General features: G+C 47.4%; 2 protein-coding genes across 6 annotated transcripts in view; one reads left to right on the top strand and one right to left on the bottom strand.

Moving 5' to 3' along the window:
* Nucleotides 1-27,211, top strand: part of NTAQ1 (N-terminal glutamine amidase 1) — a 147,419-nt gene that overhangs the window by 80,435 nt on the left and 39,773 nt on the right. For 3 of the 5 annotated variants that reach the window (XM_062188026.1, XM_062188031.1, XM_062188030.1), the window contains exon 6: nt 553-587. In XM_062188026.1, coding sequence (XP_062044010.1) covers nt 553-587 — 35 coding nt within the window. Of the gene's footprint in view, nt 1-552; nt 588-13,703; nt 13,813-22,420; nt 22,999-27,211 lie in introns of those variants that run through there. The other 2 variants (XM_062188029.1, XM_062188028.1) reach the window with 2 other exon arrangements.
* FBXO32 (F-box protein 32) overlaps nt 11,506-27,211 on the bottom strand; it is a 37,739-nt gene continuing 22,033 nt past the window's right edge. The window contains exons 5-9 of the mRNA XM_062188025.1: nt 25,666-25,759; nt 24,319-24,503; nt 18,968-19,150; nt 17,502-17,645; nt 11,506-16,822 (exon numbers count right to left, since the gene is read on the bottom strand). Of these exons, the coding sequence (XP_062044009.1) occupies nt 16,733-16,822; nt 17,502-17,645; nt 18,968-19,150; nt 24,319-24,503; nt 25,666-25,759 (696 nt within the window). The 3' untranslated portion in view covers nt 11,506-16,732. The remainder of the gene's footprint in view (nt 16,823-17,501; nt 17,646-18,967; nt 19,151-24,318; nt 24,504-25,665; nt 25,760-27,211) is intronic.

The raw sequence follows: 27,211 nt of genomic DNA, 5'->3' as shown, positions 1-27,211 counted from the left end.
CAGCGAGCTCATGAACGCAGGTCCGGGGCCCCACGATGAAGTTTCACCTTTTCTGATGCAAAATTAGATTGAAAACTTCACATGCATGTTTTTCAAAAATTCAGAGCCAGGTCTCTGTGTTAGCAAATTATTTTAGGATAATATTTTATTGGTTGCAGTTTTAGAAAAAGTAATTGCACCTTTGCATTCCTGGAAGTGCCCAGCAAAGCTGGGCCCTCTTCACCCCTACCCTGCGCAGTGAGTGTGCTCTGTGAATTCAGGCAGCCTAAGTTTGAATCCCAGTCCCACTCTCTGTCCCTGGGCAAGCTGGCTGTCCTTACTGTGCCTCAGTTTCCTGCTCTGTAAAGTGGGACTGTTAACTAGAACCCATGCAGTAGAATTGTTGAGAAAAGCAAGTATTTGGCATGGTTGGAGCAAAGTACCTCACTATTCAGTATAAAAATAACAACCACCACAACATTGAATGCTAACAAGTGTGCAATTTACTCTGAACCAGCCATTTTTCTACGTCAAATCCACTGAGTCAATGCTATTTTTGTCTCCTTTTTATAGGCGAAGAAGTTGGAACGCAGAAAAGTCGATTCCACGTAAGTTAAATCTTATGGCGTCTCTGCTGAAGCTTACATATACCTGATGGTCGACTTTTAGCTATTGGGTTGTGTGCCTGGATTTCCCCATGCATTTGCGCGTCTCTCAAATTTGATGGCTGTTTTTTGAAGTTTTTATTGATTCATTTTTCGCTGAGGGAAGCTCTGGCTTCAGCAGCCTCTTCCTCCCACTCTGCTTCAGTCCCCACCCCCTTTGTGGCCTGGGGGACCTGCACTTACTGAGCCGCAGGGTCCCAGCCCACCTCCCTTCTTGGTATCCACTCAGTCGGCGGAAAGTCCTCCCAACCTTGCACGCTCCTGGGCGTGGTGTGAGCTTTCTCACTCCCGCTCCAGCTCCCAGGGCTGTGTCCCTTCCCAGTCTCTGAAGCTCTTTCGCAGACAACATTTGCAACCCGTTGCCCAAGCAGCCGTGCCCAAGGGAATGAGGTGCCAGTCTTGGGGGCTGCTGGCACTGCTGGGCTTCACGAATGATGTCCCTGAGCCCTGACCGTGACTCCCAGGAGGGGGTGGGCTCTTTCCCAGAACACTGGCCTCCCGTCCTGCTGAGAGCTGCTTTCTCCCCACTTCTTTCTCGTTCAGGGAATGGGATGGAGTGGGGTAGAGTGAATTCTAGCCTCCAGGGAGCACCTTCAGGGCGGTGACGGGTCCCAACTATTGAACTTAGAATGTTGGGATTTTCAGCGCCATTTGTCTTTGCGCATTGGATTTTATCTACAATTCTGGGAAAATAAGACAACTGCTTCAGCCAACTTTCTGTTAACAGTAATTATCGAGTGACAGAGTATGGCTCTGTTCATATGTCAACCTATCATCTATCTGCAGACCGTTAGCTTGGCGAGGTCTCAGTTGTTGTGTCTGTGAAATGGGGTGGATATGTCTGTAGGGAGCTGGCAGAAGCTGGGCCAGAGGCCTCTGTCATTATATCATTAAGTCAAGAAAGTCAGGGTTTTAGGGCTGCCCGAACGTTTCTCTTCCCTCCGCTTTGTGTTGTGAAAATTGCATTCCTGTCAAAGCACCTCATAGTTTTGCAATATGGGACGTGGAAATAGGGGGAGGGGTTCACACATGCGAGGGTCATGGAGGCCGGCCACTGCCCATCTACACGTAACAGAGCTCTTAGCGTGGGTCTGGAAGTCTTTCACAGTTGATCTTTGCCTTTGGGTGGCAGGGCCAAGAAAGCTTAACCTAGAGACTCGGTGGGTGCAGGGGGCAGGTGTTTCCTGTGACACCATGTGAAGCGCTGTGGAGTCATAACTGAACCCTGGGTCTCAGCCTACCCTCCTCCAGCTCTGTGGCTGGGTAACCCTGTGGCAGGGTGTGATGGCAAATGTTTACTTATTTTGATTTGTAAAAGGATTGATTTATTCATTTGAAAGTCAGAGCCACAGAGAGGGAGAGGAAAAGAGAAAGAGAAAGAGAGAAAGAGAGAGAGAGAGAGAGAGAGGTCTTTCATCTGCTGGTTCACTCCCCAAATGGCTGCAATGGCCAGGGCTGGGCCAGACTGAGGCCAGGAGCTTCATCTGAGTCTCTTGGGGTCTCCCACATGGGTGCAGGGACTCAAGGACTTGGGCCATCTTCTGCTGCTTTCTCAGCTATATTAGCAGGGAGCTGGATTGGAAGCGGAACAGCCAAGACTTGGACTGATGCTCATATGGGATTCTGGTGCTGCAGGCGGTAGCTTAACCTGCTATGCCACAGAGCCTGCCCTGGCAAATGTTTAAAAATCAGCTCTGCTTCTTGAGTGCGCCATGCCTCCAGGTGTGGACTTGGAGAGATGAACATGGGCTCTGTGTGTCCATCTCTCGCGGTGGGGAGCCGGCCCTTGCGCACGGCACCTGATGTGGTTTTGGGCAAATTGATTAATTTCTCGGAACTTCCCCTGCTTTCCACATTTGTAAAGTGGAGCTAATGCTGGCATCTACTTTACAGGGTTGCCATACAGTTCAAACAATCGCTGTAACAATAAGACATTTGAAAACACTTGGCAAAGAGCAGGATTCCATTTCTTACTGATGTTGCATCTGGGTTTTCGTATCCCTTTTTCCTCTGGAATGTATAAACTTTAAAGGATTTTCAACCCGAGGAAAACACTAACTGATAGAGGCATGCATATGCTTGCTGTGGGGTGAAGGGGTGCAGGTATGTTGTGTCCAGGCAAATAAGAAAATCAAGAAATAAAACAAAAATGCAAAGTAGCAGAGCTTCATCTGAACGAGTGTGTGACTGTGTACGGTCACTACAGGCTGTTTGAACTACAAGGGACCTGGAGACTAGCTAATCCAAGAGATCTTTGTGTCACAGATAGGGAAACTGAAGTGGCTTCCCAGGGGTTCAGTGGAGCTGTGGCCTGTGAGGCCACACACACACACACACACACACACAGGCTGTCCAGGTTTATTCTGTGAGCCGCCCCTCCCACGAAGTGTGGCTGCGAGCTCCAGCAAGAATGAGGGCAGAATGGGCCGTGGAAGGCTCGTGTTTCATTGTCCCGGAGAAGTGGTTTGGCTCAGTCACCCAGCAGCTGTATAAACCAGGAGTCTCCAGAGTCAGGTGTGGCTGGGAGAGAGAACTGAAAACGTCCATGGCCTTCTTGAGAGCAGTGATCAGTGAGCTCTCTGGCAGGGGATGATCTCCACGTGAGGTTCCAGTGAAGGGACATGAGTGAGGGCCTGGATGGAGAGGTGTGAGCAGGGTTAGTGGAACACTGCGGGACACTGGCATCTCTTGGAGGTGTCAATGAGGAGACTCACTTCCTCTGGGCCTGGGGAGGAGCTGAGTGACAGCTGCAGCCTGGAGGAGGTTCATGTGGAGGACAGACACAACCTCTGTCACAGACAGGTGCCAAAGCCAGGAGCCAGGAAGATAGACCCGAACTCTCTCTCCCTCTGCTGCCAGGGGAGTCTGGGGGATGCACTCCTCTGTGGCCGTGCTCTGGGCAGAGAGCTGGGTCTTTGGGGACAAACTCAGAACAGCCAGCATAAGAGCTCTAAAGACAGTTGCTCTCCAGACAATGGTCCTCTCAGTCCACCCGTCAGACATCAGGTGTCCTGTCAGACAGAGAGGGGCCGGTGGCATCTTCGCTCGGTGTCACCAGCGTATTGTGACATATTGCAGCTTCCATAGACTTGGCTAAATGGGTCTATGGATTAAGTGATCTAGTGTGAATGGGATGAATCCCCATACAGTGGACAAAAACCTTAAAAAGTTTCTTGCAGAGTGAATACAGTGCTATTGCAGGCACAAAAGAAGAAAATGTCAGCATGAACACTGTTCTTATTTTATACTTTTAGTTATTATTTGAGAGGCAGAGAGACACAAAGAGAGAGAGAGAGGAAGGGCTCCCATCTGCTACTTCACTCCCTAATGTCCATAATAGCCGGGGCTGGGCTGGGGCCAGAGCCAGGAGCTGAGAATGCCGTGCAGGGCTCCCACGTGGGAGGCAGGAACCTAGTTATTTGAGCTGGCGCTGCTGCCTCCCAGCATCCGCATTAGCAGGAAGCTGGAGTCTGGAGTCGGAGCTGGGTATTGAACTCAGGCACTCTGGTGGGGGACGTGGGCATCCTAACTGCTAGGCTTAATAGCCAGGCCTTTAGAAGGGTCTCGTTACTAGTTGCGCTATGAAGTCAAGTGATGACAAGCTAATGTGACCTGACCAACAGCTTGCCCAAAAGTTCACCTGTTTGTAACACAGGTTTATATTCATTATTGCTAACGATGATTCTCTTCTACACATTCATTTTTTTGGAATATCAGTTAATGATAGCAGTGCTTGTATATATTTCATAGATAGGTAAATGCATAAATACACATATACTGGATTTATGCTTATGAAATCTTTCCTGACGAGGAAGTTGGTGACCACTGATTCCAATGTAAGCAAAGGCTGGAATTATGGGATCACTGATTTTGTCACTGTGCTTTTCTTTGCACATGGTTAAGGTTGTGTGGTTTTTCTGCTTAGAGCACATGAAGCAAAAACAGAAATGGAAAGTGGTCTTATAAATAATAAGAAGAAATGTTTATATACATCTTACCCTGGGTCAAATAGCCACACAAGACACATCAACTCAGTGCAGACGCTGTCATCATGCCCACTTTACAGATAAGGGACTGAGACACGTGGGCCTTAACACAGCATCCTACAGAGCCAGGAAGTGGCAGTTGGCTTCAGAGTCTGTTCTGGATTACTATGCTGTGCAGCTCTCTGGAGGAAGTAGGGGCTCTTTGGAATAATTCTCAAATGAAGAAAAGGCTAAATAGTAAGATATAAGAAAAAACAATCACAATTCAAGTTTACAAAGTAAAGGGAAGGGGGAGCCACACAAAGCAAAAACACAAACAACCGCTTTTGTGTGGTCAAGGATGACTGTTTTGCTGTACTGTTTGGCATCTGCCAAGTATGATTTCTCAGGAAGTGGACATTGGCTGAGTGCCCCTTGCGGCCAGGGGAATCCGCTCTCCCTGACTGTTCTCTCCTCCATGCCCTGTGAGGCCTTCCTGTAGATTTGCCGTGCCCTTGCTCCCTTACTAGGAGCTTGCATTGGGCAGGGTTATTTCTTTTTTCTTAAAAGATCTATTTATTTATTTTAAAGGCAGAGTTACAGAGAGGCAGAGGCAGAGTGAGAGAGAGAGAGAAAGAGAGAGAGAGAGAGGAAAGTCTTCCATCTGCTGGTTCACTCCCCAGATGGCCACAATGGCTGGAGCTGCGCAGATCCAAAGCCAGGAACCAGGAGCTTCCTCCATGTCTCCCACGTGGGTGCAGGGGCCCAAGGCCCTGGGCCATCTTCTGCTGCTTTTCCAGGCCATAGCAGAAAGCTGGATGGGAAATGGAACAGCCAGGACTTGAACTGGCGCTTATGGGATGCCAGCACTGGAGGCGGTAGATTTACCCACTACATCACAGTGCCAGCCCTAGTTAGGGTTATTTAGAGAAACAGAACCAATAATATATGCAAATCTATCTGTCTGCATATGGTGACATATGTAGATGATACATCGTGTCTCTATCTATAGATGTACTTTATTTCTTAAAATACCTTATTCCCTAAAATCTATTTCTGTCTATCTTCTATCTACCTACCTACCTACCTATCTATCTATCCATCCATCCATCCATCCATCCATCTATCATCTGTCCTCCATCTATCAATCTATCCATATATCATCTATCTAGCTGTATCTATCTGTCATCATCATTCTCATTGTATTTTAAGGGGTTGGCACACACAGTTGTGGGGGCTGGCAAATCTGCAATCTGCAGGCAGGACAGCTGGCTGGAGATCAGGGAAGAGCTGATGTTGCTGAATCCAGTCTCCAGACCTGCGGGAGACAGGACTCCTTCTTCAGGGGACATCAGTCTTTTTCTCTCAAGGCCTTCGATGGATCAGATGAGGCCAACCCATACTAGGTAGGGTAACTGACTTTACCCAGTCTATTAATTAGAAAAGTTTATTTATTGGAGCTGCTGCTATGGTGCAGTGGGTTAAAGCCCCGGCCTGCAGTGCTGGCATGCCATTTGGGCAGTGGTTCGAGTCCTGGCTACTCTGCTTTCAATCCAGCTCCCTGCTAATACACCTGGGAAAGCAGTAGAAGATGGCCCAAGTGCTTGGGCCCCTGTACTCACGTGGGAGACCCAGAGGAAGCTCCTGGTTCCTGGCTTCAGATCGGCTCAGTTCCAGCTGTTGCAGCCATTTGGGGAGTGAACCAGCAGATGGAAGACCTTTCTCTCTGTCTCTCTCTTTCTGTCTGTAAGTCTACCTCTCAGATAAATAAATAAAATCTTAAAAATTTAATGTTAGCAGTTAAAGTAACAAATATAGAGACCCAGGTATCACTAAAGTTTCCTTGAAGTTCAACTAACAAATAAATCTTGATTTTCTATTTAGAAGTCTAGTAAGGACTTGGGCCATCCTCTGCTGCTTTCCCTGGCACATTAGCAGGGAACTGGATTGGAAGTGGAGCAGCGGGGACTTGTATCAGAGCTCATATGGGATGCAGGTGCTGCAGGCCGGGGCTTTAACCCATGGTACCACAGTGCCGGTCCCTTTCCTTCTGCTTTTAAGGACCCTTGTAATTACATTGGGTCCACCCACATAGTCCAGGATAATCTCATTGCAAGATGCTCAATGGAATCACATCTGCGGTTTCCCCTCTGTCATGTGATAGCAATTTCATAGGTTCCAGGATTAGCATGTGGACTTCCTAAGGGAGCTGTTACTCTGCCTACCAGCATATCCTTAAGATCTCCATTGAAAATAAGTAATTAGTGTAAGATATGACTTTAAATGGAAAGGTATAATGATTTCACTAGTATATTTTTTTATTTATTTATTTTTAATTTTTAAATTTTTTTTGACAGGCAGAGTGGACAGTGAGAGGGAGAGACAGAGAGAAAGGTCTTCCTTTGCCGTTGGTTCACCCTCCAATGGCCGCCGTGGCTGGCGTGCTGCGGCCGGCATACCGCGCTGATCCGATGGCAGGTGCCAGGTGCTTCTTCTGGTCTCCCATGGGGTGCAGGGCCCAAGCACTTGGGCCATCCTCCACTGCACTCCCTGGCCACAGCAGAGAGCTGGCCTGGAAGAGGGGCAACCGGGACAGAATCCAGCACCCTGACTGGGACTAGAACCCGGTGTGCCGGTGCCGCAAGGCGGAGGATTAGCCTAGTGAGCTGCGGTGCCGGCCGATTTCACTAGTATTAACAGCATTAAAAGTTTTTAAAAGAAAACTTGAGATAAATATATTTATGCTTAATTTATTACATTTATAAGTTGTTAATTTACTTGGGAATGTTTTGCTTGCTAAGGTTGTAAGCTTATCTGAGAAGGCATGAAGTGCTTTAGAAAAAAGCAAATGCATGGGGCTGGTGCTGTGGTGTAGCGGGTAAGGCCGCCACCTGCAGTGCCAGCATCCCATATGGGTGCCGGTTCAAATCCTGGCTGCTCCACTTCCAATCCAGCTCTCTGCAGTGGCCTGGGAAAGCAGTAGAAGATGGCCCAAGTGCTTGGGTCCCTGCACCCTCATGGGAAGACCCAGAAGAAGCTCCTGGCTCCTGGCTTCAGATCGGCGCAGCTCTGGCTGTTGTGGCCAATTAGGGAGTGAACCAGTGGATGGAAGACCTCTCTCTCTTCTCTCTCTGCCTCCCCTTCTCTCTCTGTGTAACTCTGTCTTTCAAATAAATAAATAAATCTTAAAAAAAGAAAAATAAAAAGCAAATTCATTAGATTTATTTATTTTTAATAGAAAACTTTTATTTAATAAATGTAAATTTTGAAAGTACAACTTTTGGATTATAGTGGTTCTTCCCCCCCATAACCACCCTCCCCACCCGCAAACCATCCCATTTCCTACTCCCTTTCCCACCCTATTCTTCATTAAGATTCATTTTAATTATCTTTATATACAGAAGATCAACTCTATACTAAGTAAAGATTTCAACAGTTTACACCCACACAGACACACAAAGTATAAAGTACTGTTTCAAGACTAGTTTTAGCATTAATACTCATAGTATGACACATTAAGGACAGAAGTCCTACATGGGGAGCAGGTGCACAGTGACTCCTGTTGTTGATTCAACAATTGACACTCTTATTTATGATGTCAGTAATCACCTGAGGCTCTTGTCATGAGCTTCCAAGGCTATGGAAGCCACTTGAGTTCACAAACTCTGATCTTATTTAGACAAGGTCATAGTCAAAGTGGAAGTTCTCTCCTCCATTCAGAGAAAGGTACCTCCTTCTTTGATGGCCCCTTCTTTCCACTGGGATCTCACTCACAGAGATCTTTCACTTAGGTCAGTTTTGCCACAGTGTCTTGGCTTCCCATGCCTGAAATACTCTCATGGGCTTTTTAGCCAGATCCGAATGCCTTAAGGACTGATTCTGAGGCCAGAGTAATGCATTAGATTTACAATTGAAGTGTTTCACAGTAAAATGTATCAGGTTTATAGTTGCAGTTTTAAAATGTTTAAAGGAATTTTTTTAATTAAGTTTATAAAAGAGACTTATTTTTTTGAGGGACTTTGGTCTGTTCAGTTTATTAACGGTAATAAAAAGCCCTCTTCTTTTGTATTAAAATTTACTAGACTTCTAAGTAGAATATCAAGATTCATTTGCTAGTTGAACTTAAAGGAAACTTTAATGATACCTGGATTTCTATATTTGTTACTTTATCTGCTAACATTAATTTTTTTTAAGATTTTATTTATTTGATAGGTAGACTTACAGACAGAAAGAGGGAGAAACAGAGAGAAAGTCATCCATCTGCTGTTTTACTCCCCAAATGGCTGCAATGGCTGGAGCTGGGCTGATCTGAAGCCAGGAACCGGGAGCTTCCTCTGGGTCTTCCACATGGGTGCATGGGACCAAGGTCTTGGGTCAGCTTCTACTGCTTTCTCAGGCCATAGCAGAGAGCTGGATTAGAAGTGGAGCAGGCAGGACTCGAACCGGCACCCATATGGGATGCTGGCCCTGGAGGCAATGGCTTTACCTGCTACACCACAGCACCAGCCACAACAACATTATTATTTTTTTAAAGAATATTTAAAAGTCAGAATTATAGAGAGAAAGAGAGAGAGAGAGAGAGAGAGAGAGAGAGAATCGAGATCTTCCATCCACTGGTTCACTCCCCAAATGGCCGTGATGGCTGGGGATTGGCCAGGTCAAAGCCAGGAACCCGCAGCTTCTTCCAGGTCTGCCATGTGGTTGCAGGGGCCCCAGCAGTTGGGCCATCTTCTACTGCTTTCTCTGGCACGTTAGCAGGGAGCTGGCACTCACTGGGAGGCTGGTGCTGCAGACAGCAGCTCAACTACTGCACCACAGCACTGGCCCCTCCTAACCTTAATTTTACACCAAGATATCTACGCACATACGTTCTTATTCTAGTTACAGACATGTATGTGGCTGCGAGACTTGAAGTTATTTGTGAATGCATGTGTGGGCTTATTCATTCATTCAGTCCTGCCTTGGTGCTAGGCACAGTGAGATGGCCACCAGTGAGACAAGAGTGTAACACAGCCCACAGCAAAAATATGTTAGGGAGCTGAGATTTACTCCTCTGGGTGATGCTCCCTAAGGAGCCACAGGTGCTAAAGAGGCAGGGCTAGGGGAAGAACATTCTAGGCAGGCAGTCTGAGCAAGGAATGCATGAGATACTGAGGCAATGGTCAGATTTTGTGATCTTGAGGGAGGATTAAAATAATCATCTCTTTTTTTCCCCCCAAAGAAACCTTTATTTAATAAGTCTCTATTTACAGCTAGATACCTATCATGGTAGTGTCTGATGGAAAGTTAGTGCAGGATCTGTCTGTGTCCCAGAGAGAGAGTCAGATCAGCCACCCAGAGGTAAGCGGCCTGATTAAATCACACCTAGTGGAAAATGCAGTACAGGTTCCTAACCTAGGCCCAAGACTCGTGCTCATCAGGGAGTAACAACAGTCACAAGCATCAGTCGAATTCACAGTCCGTGCCCAGCTCCAGGCACATCAGGGTACTTTACCGGCACAACCTAAGAGATAAATACTCTGACCCTCATCATTTTCCGGTCCAGGGAATTGAGATAGAAATATGAAATTAAGTGATGAAAGCCACACTGCAGTGAGTGGCAGGACCACGATTTGAATCTTGTACAAAATCTGTCCTTTCTAGAATGTTCTTGCTCTCATTCTTCTGGGGCGTGCTCCCTCTCACTGTTCAGGTCTCAACTTCAACACCACTTGCCTGGAGAGGCCCCCTTGCAGAGCCTACCTTAAGAGGTCCCCCTTGTTATTCATAGCTCAAGCCCCTTCTTTGTTTCCTTTGTAACACTTTTTTTTTAAAAATATATTTTTTAAAGATTTATTTATTTATTTGAAAGTCAGAGTTACACAGAGACAGGAGAGGCAGAGAAAGAGAGAGAGAGAGGTCTTCCATCCGATGGTGCACTCCTCAGATGGCCGCAGCGGCTGGAGCTGTGCAGATCTGAAGCCAGGAGCCAGGAACTTCTTCCCGGTCTCCCATGAGGGTGCAGGGGCCCAAGGACTTGGGCCATCTTCTGTTGCTTTCCCAGGCCATAGCAGAGAGCTGGATCGGGAAGTGGAGCAGCGGGGTCTTGAACTGGCGCCCATAAGGGATGCTGGTGCTTCAGGCTAGGGCGTTAACCTGCTGAGCCACAGTGCTGTCCTCAAAGATTTTGTTTATTCATTTGCAAGGCAGAGTTACAGAGAAAGAGAAGGAAAGAGAGAGTGAGATCTTCCAATCTCTGGTTCACTTCCCAGATGGCTGCAATGGCCAGGGCTGGGCCAGGCTGAAGCCAGGAGCCAGGAGCATCCTCTGGGTCCCCCACATGGGTGCAGGGGCCCAAGGACTTGGGCCATCTTCTGCTTTCCCAGGTGAATTAGCAAGAAGCTGGATTGGAAGTGGAGCAGCCAGGATTAGAAATGGTGCCCACATAGGATGCCAGCACTGCAAATGGCGGCTTAACCCACTGCAACACAGCACTGGCCCCTGTAACACTTACTACATTTTCTCCCTTATTGCTATTTTTTTGTCTTCCTTACAGAATCTAAATTCCTTTTTTGGCTTGTTCGTCTCCCCTTTTCTAGTACTTTTGCCTAAGTCTAACATAGTAGCTGTTCCAAAATTATCTGCTGATGGGTAAATTGATACTGACTTCAAAACTTGTTCTCCTCTATTCATCCTATTCTACAAGGAGTATCTGGAAATATCCAATTTAAGCATAATGCTGTATTATGGACTTAGGTTGGTATTCATGAATATATTTTTCCTATGTATCTCAAGATATTTCACAGTAATGGTAACAAGTTTCTGGGAGAAGGAATATAAGTGTCTATAGGCAAAAGATAAACATATTCGATAGAATAAAAGACCAACTGGAATCAACACCAAAAATGCACAGTATGTGTTGTTGGAAAAACATTTATTGCAATTCAGTGTCAAAAAGGTTTTACAAAAATATGCCACTGTCTGGTACAAACAACTATAAAAAAATCAGTTTGTCATGCAAGAAAAGTGTGCAAATAATTTATACAGAAGGACTCAGCTCACACAATATTAAATAAACATCATTGCAAGTAATTGGTCTACCCTTATACTTTTAACTACAATGTCCAACCCCACATGGTATTTTTCATTAAAAAAGTTTATTAAAGCTTCTAAGCTTAGGACTTAGACTGTAAAATACATCCCCTTTAGCCAGGGTGATTGGCACTTGATAGAATAAAGATGGCGCCAAAGGTTACCAACTGTACAGCAGGGATTGGAGCTTTTTGTTTAACAGACTTGTGTATCATTGATTCAACAAACATGTCTATACTTAAAGACAGAAAAAGTCACGGTCAAACTCTACAAGCAGCATTGCAGCAGATAAAGTAACAAGAAATTTGGAGTGTTGGAGTGGCCATCTGTTTTTGGCCAAATGGCGCAGGGCTTATGTTTTGAGAGATTTTTTTCAGGAAGGTTTGTTTGCTGAGTGAACTCAAGGACATTTTGCAAAATGCCCAGCAAAGTCACACATATCATGGCCCTGGCTCCTTGATGCCTAATGGAATAACACCCCATGCCACCCCTGTCCCCTGCTTAGTGAAGATTAGATGTAGCAGGGAGTGAACCTAGAAGTGCACTGGTTCTCAAGCTGGAGCTGGAGGAGGAGCAGATGGACAGGGTGCATGCAATGTCCATGCAGTGGTGATCTTCAGAACCCCAGGTTCTAGAAAACAGGCCACTGCCGAGGCTTTACCTGTTTTTACAAGGGCTATCTTTGTCATTAGTACCCAGGTAAAAAAATAAAAAGTGTGTTTGCTGAAACATGCTGCTTACTTTATTAAGCCAGTAGGCTGCACACTCATAGACCGATCTGTTCATAGCAGCGTCAGGCGGTCAGAGGTGTGTGAAACGTGAGGTGGCATCTCCACGTCTCCAGTAAGAATCAGAGACTTCAAATGTTTGGAGAAGTTCAGAGCCTCATGCCTACTGAGTCTCCAGTGCCTTCCACATGAGGGTCTTGGGAGGAATCCTGCTAAAGTGCCAGTGTCTCCAGAGGAGTCTCTACCACTAAGAACAAAAGGTGCTTAGGTTGGGACACAGAGGATGTCCAAGGTCAGCCTCCGGAAGTCCCAGGTTTCTATCCAGCTCCACCACTAAGGACTGGTGGGGGGGCCGAGGCACAGCCCTAAATATCCCGAACCCAGGAGTGTCAGATGCTACGGTCTTTAACATCCCTCTGGGTCTCTAACGTCTGGGGCAGCAGTTTCCTTCCTTTGGGGATACTACAGGGGGTTTATTCTCCTTAACAATACAAAGAAGAATGCATCTACAGAAAACATCAAGTGTAAAGGAATTATGACCTTGTTTGTTGAAGCCACCAAAGGCCCAGGATATATCAAAGAGCAACAACTCTGCATTTGCCTAGAGGTTCAGGGTGTTTCTGAGGTCTGTTTAAGCACTAATAGGATTTTAGGCCAGCATCCAGTCAGAAGAGATGGTTCACAGACTGCGATACTCAGGCAGTTGGAAACAGATGAGAAAAAAAAAAAACCAACAGATGTCAACACAGAAAATGATGATACAGTTTAGTTTAAAAAAAATGCACGCATAAAATTACAGTTAAAAAAACCAACACATAGAACAGTGTTTGCATAGCAAAACATTATTGCCTTGCAGCCTGGCAGGAAAATATAAACTCAGGTGCACATTTTATGAATAAACATTATATGGAACACTAAGATGACCCACAGCTGAACGCCTCTTTCAATGATTTATGTCCTTGTCAATCACACCTCTTGCTCAGACAAACGAAAGGCCAGCTTTCTCCTCTCCCACATAAAAACAGCAGAAATAAGGACCCTCTGTTCCTGGCAAGCTCTTCCTAGGAAAGGGTCTGAAGCCACAAGGATGAGAACTGTGGCAATAGCCAAAGACACACGCACTGCTGGCCTTCACAAAGCAAGTGGAGCCCACTCTTGTGTCAGGAGTTCTGTGCTATAAACCCAGCCCTCCTAGAATATCTCCTCTAAGCCACCCCGATATAAAACTGATCATCATCTCACAACTGACACACTGGGGGTGTTGTCATCTTGTAACTTGTTCATTCCCGCCACAGGCCCTCCTGATCAAGTGATTCATCTGCTCAAAGCCAACAGTGTTGTGTAATCACGGGATCTAGAATCAAATGTCATCTGCCTTTGCATCTTGCTTTGAAGAGAGGATTTCTAAACCTTCCCCGAATGCTGGGTCTTAGTGTCAAGAGACTCCAGACTCACGGCTTTTGGGTTGGGCCTGTTCCTAGCAAACACCTCTGTGAACCTGCTCTCATTGCAATGGATAGAACTCTTTCCTTCCCTAGGAGTCTGAATGACCTCATCCTTGACATCAGTGTCTAATTCTGCTGTACAGGGTGTAGACAGGGCTAGGAAGGTACAACAAAGACAGCTGGACATTCTGTCTGTTCCACTGTCATGTCCCTCCTGGCTCTCAGACCAGCAGTTCTGAGACAGGGATTCTTTGTTTTTATTTTTTCAAGGCCAGGTTGTCCTGGGAGGATTTGCCAGTAGAAAATTGATAGACTCTTTGTGCACAGGGAATAAGAATTTTTCTTTTAACTCATTTTACTTAAAAGTGAGGCTCTGGCCATGCCTAACAGACACCACTCGGTGCTAATGCAGACACTCCGTGCCTGCTGGGCTTTTTCTGTTGTCCTCCTACAAACCACAGCATCGAAGATGAGCCATTTCTACTTCTGTCCCCCTCCCTCTGCACCTGCTATTTCCTTCCACATTCTCCTCTTCCAATGAAAGAGAACCTAAGTGTGGGTTTCTCCTTTTCATTTTTCCTTGGAAAATTCTCCCGACTCTGTCACACATCACCTCTAACACCACCAAAGGACATGGGCAGAGTCCACAGGCACCATCTTGGTAAACATTTCAGGAGACTGTACCCCCAGCACAGGGGAGAAGTCATTTTGCACAAGTGCATCTTGTTGCCTGGCACTGCTCAAGAAAACGGTTTGCCAGTTGTCTGCTGACAGCCCAAAGCAGGCCGTGTCTGGGGAACAGCAGGCCCCAAGGTGCCAAGGACTTTCCATCTCCTTGATCCACATGAAGGGGCAGATGGCACGAGCGAGTGGGAAGATGTGGAAGGCCATGAACCCCTGAGCCTAAAAATGTCCCTCTGAGTCAGTTAGCAGAGCTCTTCACACGCAGTGGCAAACCCAGCCCCACCCTACACTTTCAAAGATGGTGAGACATTGGGAGAACCTGGAAATGATAGGAAAAGCAGATTTTTTATTTAACAGTCTGGGCCCGGCTCTTCAACGTGAAATTGACTCAGAAGGAGCAGGGGATTGCAAAGAAGCGACAACAAAAACAAGCAGCAAGCTCAGGTGTTTCAAGGGTTTGCAGCTCTTCCAAAGCTCAGCCTTCCACAATCTCCCTCTCTCGTATTTCATTTTTCTCATTAGGGAAGATTAAATTCAATTGAACTTTTTCGTCCAAGGGGGATGAAAATGAAAACTGGGAATCCTAGAGTAGGCACACACACATGCCGAGGGGCACTGAGTAGCAGTTTACTTCTCTTCCCAGTGCTGAAACCCAAGTGACACAGCCAGAGCCGAGTGCTCGGCCATCTTTTCCGTTTCTAGCTCATTCCCAAGGAGCAGCCCTCAAGGAAACTCCCTTACTCAACATGCAGGGGGAACCAAGCTCCTAGGGCGACTTCACTTATTTGCCAAGAGCACACACAATGGCAACTTTATTTGGAAAGAGAAACAAAAAAGCAAATACAACTGCAAATATGCACACTGTCATAGAAAAAGCAACAGTCTATAAAAAGTAAAAAAAAAAGAAAGAAAAAACCTCGCCACCCCCTCCCAGGAATATTGACACCTCACGAAGTCCTGAGCTCTTTCCACAGTGCTCTGCTGCCATTGCCTGCCAAGATCCCCTGGGAGCTCGTTCAGGTGAGCTCCTGGTGCCTCTGCTCCCTGTCCAGCTGCAACTCCAGCCTTTTCGTTTCCATCACCCTTGCAGAAAGCCCTAGCTCAGGCTGACTACATGTAGGCCTAAAGAAAACGCCTCAGTTCCTCACCCCCACCCAGGGGAACAGCAGCTGGCAGCCCACGCAGTTGGCGGAGCAGTAAAACCTGTCCTTGAAGCCTCCACGCCCGCCCGGGCTCCTGTCAGTCCACAGATGCTGGCTCCTCCATGACAATACCTGAGCCCGGAAGCTGAACAGGAAGACGGAAGTCTTCCCCACAAGGGGGCGACTCATTCTATCCTTGCTGCAGCAGGACTTTCTCCGGGACTGTTCTTAATTGGCCTTCTGTTTCCCCAGATGAGCTGCAACAAGGAAGGGAAAAAGAGGCACCCGTGCTTTGGGGCTGTTTTAGGAAAGAGAGAACTCCAGAGAGGGCTGTGTTTGCCTAAAAAGGAAGTCTGAAACGAGAGCGTGGCGTCCAACATCCCTTTCCTTTTTAAATCACTTTTTACAGTGATGCACACACTGACAAGGCGAGCAGATGCTGCCTGGTGGGCAGCGCAGGCTGTCGGAGCGCGTGCTGTGCTTTGAGAGGTAGACCACTGTGTGGTGTCTTCCAAGGATCAGGTCCTAGGCATGTGCACGTCTGAGATGGGCGGTGCTTCTTTGCCTTTCCAAAACAAACCCCAAACCAAAACCAGAAGCCCAAGGTTTCGCAACTGTAGTTTTGCTGCTTCTTTTCTTTCTTCCTAAATGGGATTTTTCACATTGTAAACAAAGAGAGTCCTATCTTGTATGTGAGTTTTGCCTTCTTCCTAGGGAACCGTGAAAGAGTTTCCACGAACATCAAGAGAATTCCATTTTCCCCACTGAAAGAGAATTCTTGCCCTTCGAGTCTTGCTGGTCAATTGTTAGACAAGCTTTATTGACAGTATGTCTGCTTTTTCCATACCAATTCTAATGAGAAGTTCACATTCTTTAATTCCCAGCCAGCAATGGCATCTCTCCCCTCCAATGTCCTCTCCATACCTTCTCTCCGAAGTCCGGAGCCAATGTTTAGTATGTACACTATTTACAAACGCAGTGTCCAGACTCTGCACTCCCAGCCATGCAGTCGGCCGGGGCACCCTTCCGTGAAGTGCCGGCATGTGCTGCGATTCAGAACTTGAACAAGTTGATAAAGTCCTGGGGTGAAAGTGAAACAGAGCAGCTCTCTGGGTTGTTGGCCGTGCACGGATGGTCAGTGCCCTGGAAAGGAACATCACGGTCAGGCTCACGTCCTCAGAGGCACCTCGTGGGCTTTGGCATCATTAGGCACTTCCCAACTTCCAATCAGCATTTCTCAAATGAGAACGCCAGCCATTTGGAGAAACTAAAGAGCTGTGTTTGCTTGCCTATGTGTGTGTACCTGTGCGTAATGGAGAAAGGGCAAGTTTTTGGTGTGAGGGGTGGTGTAGGTTGCAGGGAAAAAATGTGGAAATTAATTTTTAGAGTCCAAAAAAAATGTAATGTATTTGAGCGAAATTTGACGTTTTGAGATTTGATTATTGTTGATAGCCCTTGTCTATACTCCTGAGGAACAGTAGATTTCCTACTTACTTGTTGAATTCCTTATTTAGTGGAGGGTCAAGCTTGTGATTATAAAGTAAATGGAAACTATGTCACTGCAGAAATTAAAAGGAAAATAAGGAAGGAGGAGAGAGGGTAGGGTGGGAAGTCTTATTACGCTGTTAAAGCTGTACATAGGAAACACATGAAATCTGTTCCCTTTCTAAAAATAAATTTTAAAAATATGTAATTATGTTTTAGTCAAGTATTGCTTTTCTCTGCAACATATGTACAGACTGTTAAAGGGAATAACAGCTGTAAAAATAAAAACATGAAGTAAACAGACAGGTTCCCCACCCACTCGGGCCCGGGCTCGCACCTTCCAGGACAGGATGTGACAATGCTTGCAGAGCTGGAGGGTGTCTCCATACTGCTCCCTCCTCGGGTAGCATCGGACAAGCTTGAAGTACATCTTCTTCCAATCCAGTTGCCCTTTGTCAGACAAAATTAATCGCTTGCGGATCTAAAAGTTAAATGAATAAAAGTCATTGTGGGCAAACTTTAAGAGGATGGTTTGTGGTTTTCTGGTTCTGAGAAGTCCTACCTTCACCTTCTTCGCTTTTTTTAAAATCTGTACTACAGCCAGGGGTGGAAACTGTTATGAAATAAAGATTTACCTTCGTAGCTCCCCTAGTTAAACAGCAGCTTTTAATCAGGCTTTGAGAAACAGGTGGAGGGTGACCTTTCTTTGTAAAGTTGCCTTTGGTGCTGTAGCGTTTAGGTGATCTCAGTAAACAGCTCCAACGTTTTCTCTGCTATGGGCTTGAGGGATTATTTCCAGGGAGATGCAGTAACCACTTTGCACCAGGGCTCTGTTTTATGTTTAAATATTAGTGGCTTCCTGAATGGAACGTGTTGAACTCAACACATCTATATAAAGAAATTGGAAAAAAAAAAAATGAAGGCAGCATGACTCAGGGAAACAGAACAGGCTTGGTGTTGGAAGGCTCAAATTCAAGTTCAAAGCCAGTTCCTGCACTCTGAGAGCTGCTTCACTGGTTTGGATGTGTCACCTAACCATTTGGTGGCTTTCATCTCTTCATCAGCTTAAGAGGGGTACCTTTTATTTTTTATCTATCTATTTTTAAAAATTTATTCAAAAGGCAGAGCTACAGAGAGACAGAGTGAGAGATAGAGAGAGGTCAGTCTTCCATCTGCTGGTTTACCCCCAAATGTCGCAATGGCCGGGGCTGGACCAGGCTGAAGCCTGGAGCCTGGAGCTTCTTCTGGGTCTCCCACGTGGGTATAGGGGCCCAAGCACTTGGGCCATCCTCCACTGCTTTCCCAGGCACATTAGCAGGGAGCTGGGTCAGAAGTGGAGTAATGAGGACTCGAACCAGCGCCCATATAGGATGCCAGCATTGCAAGTGGCATCTTAGCCAGATGTGCCACTGCGCCGGCCCCTTAAGGTGGGTGCCTTGACGCCTAGCCTTCCCAGAATCATTAGAATAAGATAAAATCTGCAAAAGCACTTGAACTGTACCACACCATAAAAGCACAAGTTATTTTGTTATAGAAGGAAAGGGTGGGTGCCAATTTATGATTTTTTTTAGCAAGTTGTAAAATGTGAACAGGTTAAGAATGTAAGTTCTTTTTTTAAAGTCAAACTGCCTGGAAAAGACAGACAAAACACATCACATACTCATTATTTAGACACTTTTTACAGTGTCCTTTCTCTAGTCAAACTAGGGAGCTCTGGTGGGTGGCTGGGGGCGCACACGCCTCCCTCTTGGGAAGGATGCCCAGGAGCTTCAGGCTTGGGGGGAAGGGAGGAGTCCCACCGACCTGCCGCTCGGAGAAGTGGTACTGGCAGAGTTTCTTCCACAGCAGCCGGTCCTCGCTGAGCACGTGCAGGTCGGGGGCCACCTGGCCCAGGCTGACCAGGTCCCGGCCATCGCTCAGCCTCTGCATGATGTTCAGTTGTAGGCACAACGGCAGGTCGGTGAAGGTGAGGCCTTTGAAGGCGGGCTGCAGAGAAGGTCAGGGAGCAGCAGTTCACCAGGCAGCTCGCTCCAAGGATGCAGCTGGCCACCGCCCTCCACCCTCAAGCTCGCTTATTGATCAGAGGTCAAAGGCAGTAATTCCCCCACCCCGAGAGCAGAAACAAGACCCTTGGCCAGCACCCATGAAGAACAGTCTGGAGTGGCTTAAGCTGATTGATGCTAGGGGTCTATCCTGTTTCCTAAGCTTTAACTTCTCACTGTTTAAGAATGCCCAAATAGCACATGTTGGGCCTCAGTTTCCCCACGTCCAAAATGAATGAGTTTAGAAGACTCAGAAGATCCTTCCAGTCCCAACAGCTCCCCCCATGCCTTTCATCAGCAGTGTCCATGACCTGACAATTTACACTGCTCAGTTCTCCCCGCGGGCTGCGGGAACTGTACCTTCCGTGGTTTGTGAAATTCAGGGCTTTGCAAGGAAGGCCCCAGCCCTTGTCCTTTCTCATCTGCTGCTGATCATCTGCACTAATAAAACCGCCCTGAGGTTGTCTTTGTGCTTCCAACACTTCAAAGCCTCTACTTTTTTGGTTAAAACTCCCAGGCCAATTATTTCATTAACTCCCTTTAAAGGCAAGGCCACTTGGCAGGAGTTCACTCTGTCAAATTTTCAAACCTGAACTTTTCCAAAATCTTTGCCCAGACCCCATGCCGAGCCCTTATTTCTGATAAACGGTTAACTGCTTGCCTGCCTTCTTGAATATAAACATATAAAGAAAAATATGTCACTCCTGCGCCTCCACGCAGGCATTTGGCTAAAGTCCATTTGCGTCTATTCTACCCCCTTCCTACTTCAGCACACTGCCTTGCCCAGGAACGCTGTAATTATATCTGATCCCCTCCCCCAAAACCAGTTCTCTCAATTTATGCCTTCAGCCCTTATTCTATGAATTATTTTTCCCAATAGAAATTGGCTCCATAGAATGAGATATGAACATTTCGCAGGAAAACAAGATTAAGTGCTGGAAAGACGCTGACAGAACTCTGGCCAGGAGAAGGCATTTGGGATGAAAGGCACCTTAATGGATTGTGGAATGATGTATCTGTCTTTGGACCCAACTGTTAAGAAGTCAACTGTAAAATATAGCCATAGACTGAAGCCAATAAGCTCCGCTCCCCTCGCTGTCGATCCTTCTTCCCCTGGACAGTTGGGCATTTGTGTGAAAGGCTCTCGGGGCTCCACAGGGATCCAGCAGAGCTCTCCACAAATGCAGCACCTGAGGTGAGAGGGAGGGGTGTGGCGGCTGAAAGCCCAGCCCCGGCGGACAGGCCTGGGTTCAATCCCCGGGCCACATCCCACCAGCGCTGAGGCCTCGGCCGAAGTATTCCTCACCACTCAGTCCTAGTTTTCCTCACTTAGAAAACGAGGTTGCTATGATTTCAGGGTTTGTCAACCCTCCCCACCCTGTTCCAATAATAACGGCTGACGCCCTTCTAACACTGCACAGCCCACACTGTTCCCAAAGTTTTCTCTCTAGTAACTTCTCCCATCTCACCTCAGGGCCATGGTGAGGGAAGCATCATTGCCCCCATTTTCCACATGAGGAAAAATGAGGCATGAAGAGAGAATAAGCTGCCTCCAATCCTGCGGTTGGTGCATTGTCACCGTCATCCACAGCAGAGGATGAACATGCGACACAAGCTTCTGTAGGCGGTGGGAGGAGACCCCCTTGCTTCCACCACTCATTCGTTCAGCCAGAACTTGCTGACTGCCCACTGCTCTGGGCTGGCACAGGGTGTGAGATGGGTGAATGCCCTTTCTTCATGGGGTTTGGAAGCCAGCGCGGCAGGAGAGTACATACACATTAGGTAACCTCAGACTGTTCTAACGGCGCTGAAGATGGGACAGGAGAGTGGCTTAGTAGACTGGGTGGTCAGGGAAGGAGCGAAAGTAAAAGCCCTGAGGCTGGAACAAGTTCAGAGCGTGCAGAGAGCAGCTGGCCTTGGCTGGGGCGCCCCGCGCAGAGGGAGAGTCAGAGGAACTTCAGTGTTTGATCTCTTCTGCATGGGATTTCGTTGGATTAATAAGGCTTAAAAAATGCTGGATCATTGGGTACATAGTTGGAAGAAAACTAGAATTGAAAAAAAATGTTTGGAAACCACTACTGTCAAGTAAGCTTTGCCATTTTAGGAATCAGGAGTCCAGGGTTCTGGCCTCGGGTCTGGTCCTAAGTGCTGTGTGATGCTGGGAAAGTCACTCGGTGTCTCTGGTCCCCACCTGATCTTCATCCCCATGAAGGGTAACAGTCACTATGATGGCCATTTCCAAAGTGAGCAAGGTGTCTGAGGAAATCAGCCCATGGAAGTACCAGGTGTGGGTGCTGGCCAAGTGGGGGCTGGAAGGACCGGCAGCAAGCTGTGGGCAAGGGCAACTCCCCGAGCAGTTGTCCCAAAGTTGCTGGGGGTGGGGGCGGGGCAGGAAGATGCCTGCAGGACAAATGAGACTTGCCCATTTTTATCTCTGGCTGGGCAATCTCTCTTGGATTTAGAAAAACCAGTAAGCACTGAACCGGGCCACAGAGGTGGCCAGAATACAGGTAGAAGGTGTATGTGGGCTTGCTGTGCGAGAGAAGGGATTTAGGTCTGAAACTGACACTGTCAAACTCGCCTACTCTTGAGGGATGGACATGGGGTAAATGATTGGAGCCAGTCAGGCGACTGTGTGTAATACATACTCGCAGTCACATAACGGGGAGTTCCTGAGAGCTGACCCGCCCCGTGCCCGGCTCTGTGTGTGCATGTGTGTGTGAGTGTGAGTGCGTGACTCTAACAGGGGCACACAACTCGGAGGCCTCCAGTGATTCTGTTTCAGAGCTTCAGAAACTACGGCATGGAGAGGCCACGCGCAGCAAAGTTCAGGCTGTGCATTCGAAGACTTCTTACCGTAGGATGCTTATCTAAAAGAGGTCAAAGACCCCTTTCTTCAGGCCACCTGCTCTTGAGACGGGGCAGCTCCAAGCTCTATCAGCGTGGGTCCCAGAAGCCTCTTGAGGCAGCCAGAGCTGGTGATTAGATTAGGAAGCAGCGTGCCGTGTGAGCTGCCTAGGTGGGTGTGTCCTCCCTCTGGAGCCCTGGGGATGACCCCAGCATCTTTCCTACATTGCTGTATACCTCAGCCCCCCTGCCCACTAGAAGTCCCCAGCATCCAGAGCCACGTTTTGTTCTGAAAGCCCAAAGACACTACTGATTTAGATAGCTATGTTTTGCTGGTAACCTGAGGACTTTTTTTTTTTTTTCTTAGTTCTTTGATCCACCTTGAGTGATTTTTGTCTATGGTAAGAGGTAGGGATCTAATTTCATTTTTCTACATATATACATCTAATTTTGCCAACGCCTCTCATTGAAAAGACTGAAGAAATCTTAAAAAACTAGGAATGGAACTGCCATCTGATCCAGCTATCCCACCACTGGGTGTATCCCTAAAAGACTTGAACACAGTGTATCAGGCGGATGCCTGCTCTCAATAGCCAAAACATGGAATCAACCAAGGCATCTATCAATAGGTGAGTGGATAAAGAAAATGGACTATTATTCAGTCATGAAAAAGAACGAGAGCCTGTCATTTGGAGCAAAATGGATGGGACGGGAGAACCTCATGTTGAATGAAGGAAGCCAGACACAGGAAGACAAAGACTGCATGTTTTTTTCTTAGCTATGGGAGCTAAAATTAAAAAAAAAAAAAAAAAGAAAGAAAGAAAAGCAAACCTCAGTCTGAACACAGGATGCTCATTACCAGAGGCTAAGGGGGATGTGAGGGATAAAAGGTTTTTGAATAAAAAAATTAGGGGAAAAGTTGGGTGTGTGACATTAACTGTGACAACAGATTTTAAAAGGAGAAATGGGGTGAGGGGTATATGTTTGTATATACTGTTTGTATTACTACCTCACACTTTTTGTCTTGTAAATTTAAAGCTATCCTAAAAATAAAATGTTTAAAAAAGTTAAAGAGAATATAAAGTTCTTCATGATACATGGAAAATTCATATTATGAAAAATAACAAGTATGGATTTCAAATTGTCTTTGTACCCAAATAAATTTTTCCTTAAAAAATGCATTTTTGCCTTGAGTGAGACTTGCTCATCATTTGCCTACATTTATGTTCACAGTTCAGAGTCTGCAATCAAGGGCTTCCTTTGTCATAACTGCCAGTAATGGCATTTAGAATTTTAAAGGTCTAGTACCAGTTCTCCAGGCTCTATTCTAGTCAAGGCTGCTTTCTAGAACATTCTAGAGCCTCAAACTCATTCTTTATGAGGGAACGGGCAAAGAGGGCTCCACACCGAGCTAAAGGGCAGGAGGACTGGGGCACAGTGGGTAAGATGCCCCTTGGCTGGGTGGGTGTTGCCACGCGGCGGGTTAAGCCACCCTTGGGATATCCACATCCCATAACGGTTCGGGTCCTGGTCACTCTGCTTCAGACCCAGCTTCCTGCTGGAGCCCCTGGAAAGGCAGCAGATGAAGGCTCAAGTGCTTGGGTCCCTGCCCCCATGTGGAGGACCCAGATGGAGTTATTGGCTTTGGCCTGGCATAGCTTTGGTTGTTGCGGCCTCTCTGTCACGCCGCCTTTTAAACCAATCAAGCAATCATAGAAAGAAAGAAAAAAAGATACTGTTTGGATGTCTGCCTCCCATATCAGAGCGCCTGGGATGAAGTCCCAGCCCTAATCCCAACTCCAGCTTCCTGGTAGTGTGCACCCTGAGAGGCAGCAGGTGATGGCTCAAGTATTTGGGTCTCAGCCACCCACATGGGAGTCCTGGATAGAGCTTCTGGCTCCTGGCTTCAGCCTGGCTCAGCCACAGTGCTGCAGGCAGTTGGGGAGTGAACCCCGGAGATGGGAGGCCTCTGCCTTTAAGATAAATATAAGTAAATAAATAAAGATAACAATACAAAAACTCAGGAGGCCAGCCAGCACATCCCCAAAAGCCAAGTTTCTGTTTTCCCCTGATGTGTCAACTGGCTGCCTTCTTTCACATCCATGCGTCGTGTTTAGCCAAGTTCTTCCTCCCACCTTGCCCCTACCAGGGAGGCCCTGGCCCACCTCGGCACCAGCATAGAGCATCAGATCAGACCAGACCAGACCCTTGCACGCCCAGCGTGGATTCCAAGTCCTGGCCGGGCTGTGCAGGGCCCCTGCTTACCCTGGTGATCTGGATGCTGTTGAGCTGTTGCTGCCAGAGCAGGATGGTCTCCATGCGGTACACCCACATGTTGATGTTCCCGACCAGCACGGACTTGCCGACTCGCTGCACCAGCGTGCATAAGGACGTGTACAGGGTCTGCAGCAGCTCCCTTATCAGTCTGATGTTTTGCTGGTCTTCAAGGACTGGAGTGGGGAAAGGGGAAAAAAGAATTCACATTATGACCGGGGGACACCCTCTATTTGATAATGGGGCCTGTCTTCTTCATTCTGCTCCTATTACCCTGGGCACTGCCTCTGGGGAGGTGGTTTTCTTTCCCACTGGTGTTTATCCGACACTTGGTCAAGCTTCTGTAGGGTCGAGTTTCCGTGATCTAGGGCTCTCTTTGTTCTGCTCTCCCTGGTTTTCTGTCAAGCCCCTTTCTTGTTTCATTGCTCCCTCTACACCAAGGGCTCACTTGATCAGAAAGCAGTGTGGGTTTTTTCTTTTGCCTAGCAGAGACTTGGTTCTGGGGGCTGGGAGCTTGTTTTTGTTTTTTTTTGACAAGCAGAGTGGACAGTGAGAGAGAGAGACAGGGAGAAAGGTCTTCCTTTTCCATTGGTTGGTTCACCCCTCAGCGGCCGCTGTGGCTGACGCGTTGCAGCTGGCGCATGGCGCTGATCCAAAGCCAGGAGCCAGGTGCTTCTCCTGGTCTCCCATGCGGGTGAAGGGCCCAAGCACTTGGGCCATCCTCCACTGCACTCCCAGGCCACTGCAGAGAGCTGGACTGGAAGAGGGGCAACAGGGACAGAATCTGGCGACCCAACCAGGACTAGAACCCAGTGTGCCGGCGCTGCAGGCGGGGGATTAGCCTAGTGAGCCACGGCGCCGGCCCCGAGCTTGGGTTCTAATCTTGCCAGGCTGAGTAGTTAAGAACAAATCACTTCTTCTTAGGGGCCTCAGCTTCACCACGTAAAGCATTTGAACCAGATACCTAAGGTTCTGGCTTGTTCGATTAGTCCCTGGATCTAGTCTGCCTCGGATGTGGCTCAGTTGTCTAGGAATCTGGAGGCTCCGTCACCAAGTGTGGGGCATGTGCCTACTCGGAGAAGCCTAAGGGTTTTAAACAGGGCAAATGGATGATCCGGACCAAAGGACAGGTGGGTGGTGGGCGTGAGCTGTGTCTCCTTCTGCACTGGGATCTGGGCCCCTGGAGTGCAGCTGGAGCTGTGCACTCCCATCCACTCCCATTCTTTTATTTGTAACCACACGACCACGCTATGGGAAGAATCCACCTGCCTGCCCCCCTGTCTAAAAAGGGCGAGAGTGAGAGTGAGTGAGAGAGAACGAGCGAGCGAGCGAGCTCACCTTTCAGTACCACTTTCTCCAAAATGTTCATGAAGTTCTTCTGGGCGATGCCGCTCAGGGATGTGAGCTGTGACTTCGCTATCAGTTCCAACAGCTGTGGATAAAAATAGACGGTGCCAGGCTTAGAACACAGAGATACTTTTCTCCTCTCATCGGCACTTCTGAGTCACGTGACCAATAGATAGGGACCCACAGGGAGAGGTAAAGGGCAGGCAGGGCCCCGAGGTGCTCAGAGTGGAAGACACATGGGGACAATTCAAAACCCAGAATCAGGCTGCAGAGTCAATGGCTTTCTTTATTTCTTTTCTTTTTTTCATGTAAAGAGCTTTGGCCTCAGCCAGGGCTAACCCCTTCTTTGAGTCCCACTTCAGCAAGTGAAGCTGACAAACTCTGAAGGGAATAAAACCTCCCACGACCTGCATAATCACCCTGCGGGGTGGGGGTGGGGGTGGGGGTGGGGTTCTGCTGCCCACCTTGAACTTGCTCTCCACTGGCATCCACTGCTCTCAAGGTGCCTAAGAGCTCCCTGTTCTGCAACCACGGGCATTCTCCAAGGAAGGGGGGATTCTTTCTTTCCCTCCCTCCCTCCCTCCCTCGTCATTTATTTTCCTTTTCCAATGTTTGGATTCTTGCTAATACCTGTGTGCTTTTATGGGGGTCCAGTGTAGTATTTCCGCACGCACACAAGGTGTAAACTGATCAAACCGGGCAGCTAGCCTTTCCATTTCCTTATCTTTTCTTTGTGTTTAGAACTTACCAGCTCCTTTCTGCCAGCTCTTTATACAGAAAACAATACAGTATTGTGAGATAGTTACCCTACTGTGCTGGGGAACACTAGAGCTTGTCACTGTGTCTGACTGTGTTTGGGTACCCGTTAGACAACCTCCTGCTACCCCCCAAGGAAGTGATGACTGCTCTCCAGATATTTCTTGCTTATGCAGCATTCAATGAACAAGTCTATTAACTGGAATGTCTTGTTGCACCTGACTGTCTCACAGGAAGAGAGGGAAGTTCAGGGATGGATGTTCTGTCTACCTCTTTCCACTCAGAGGCCATGAGTTCCCTGTGGCTGAGAACTAGGATCCTGGGGTTTTTAGCCCTAGGTTCAAGTCTTGATTTGATCACTGATTTCCTCTGTGTTCGTGGGCAACTCACTGAATGTCTTGGTGCCCCAGTTTCTTCTTCTCTATGAATAATACTTAGGAGACCCCGAGGTTGTTTTGCGCTTGAAATGAGAGAATGCAATACAGTCCTTTGCACACATGACCCAGCACGAACCAGGTGCTAGAGAAAGGTGTGTTTCTTGAAGGAGTTTGTCCCAGTCCTACCACTCTCATTAGGGACAACCAGAAAGAATAACTGGGGTTACTGCATTCTGAATCCTTCTTTTATCCTCAGAGCAAAATTGCTACACATGTGGTGAGATTAGAAAGAAATTCCCCTGTTGCTAAGTGAGTCTTTAGACTAAGAGGTCTTAGAGATCATGTGGTTCAACCCATTTCCCAGATGAGCAAAGTGAGGCTCAAGAGCCTAAACCAGATGAACT

The sequence above is a fragment of the Lepus europaeus genome, chromosome 4 (genome assembly GCF_033115175.1).
Source record: "Lepus europaeus isolate LE1 chromosome 4, mLepTim1.pri, whole genome shotgun sequence".
Classification (NCBI taxonomy): domain Eukaryota; kingdom Metazoa; phylum Chordata; class Mammalia; order Lagomorpha; family Leporidae; genus Lepus; species Lepus europaeus.
This window is presented reverse-complemented; position numbering and strand designations above follow the sequence as displayed.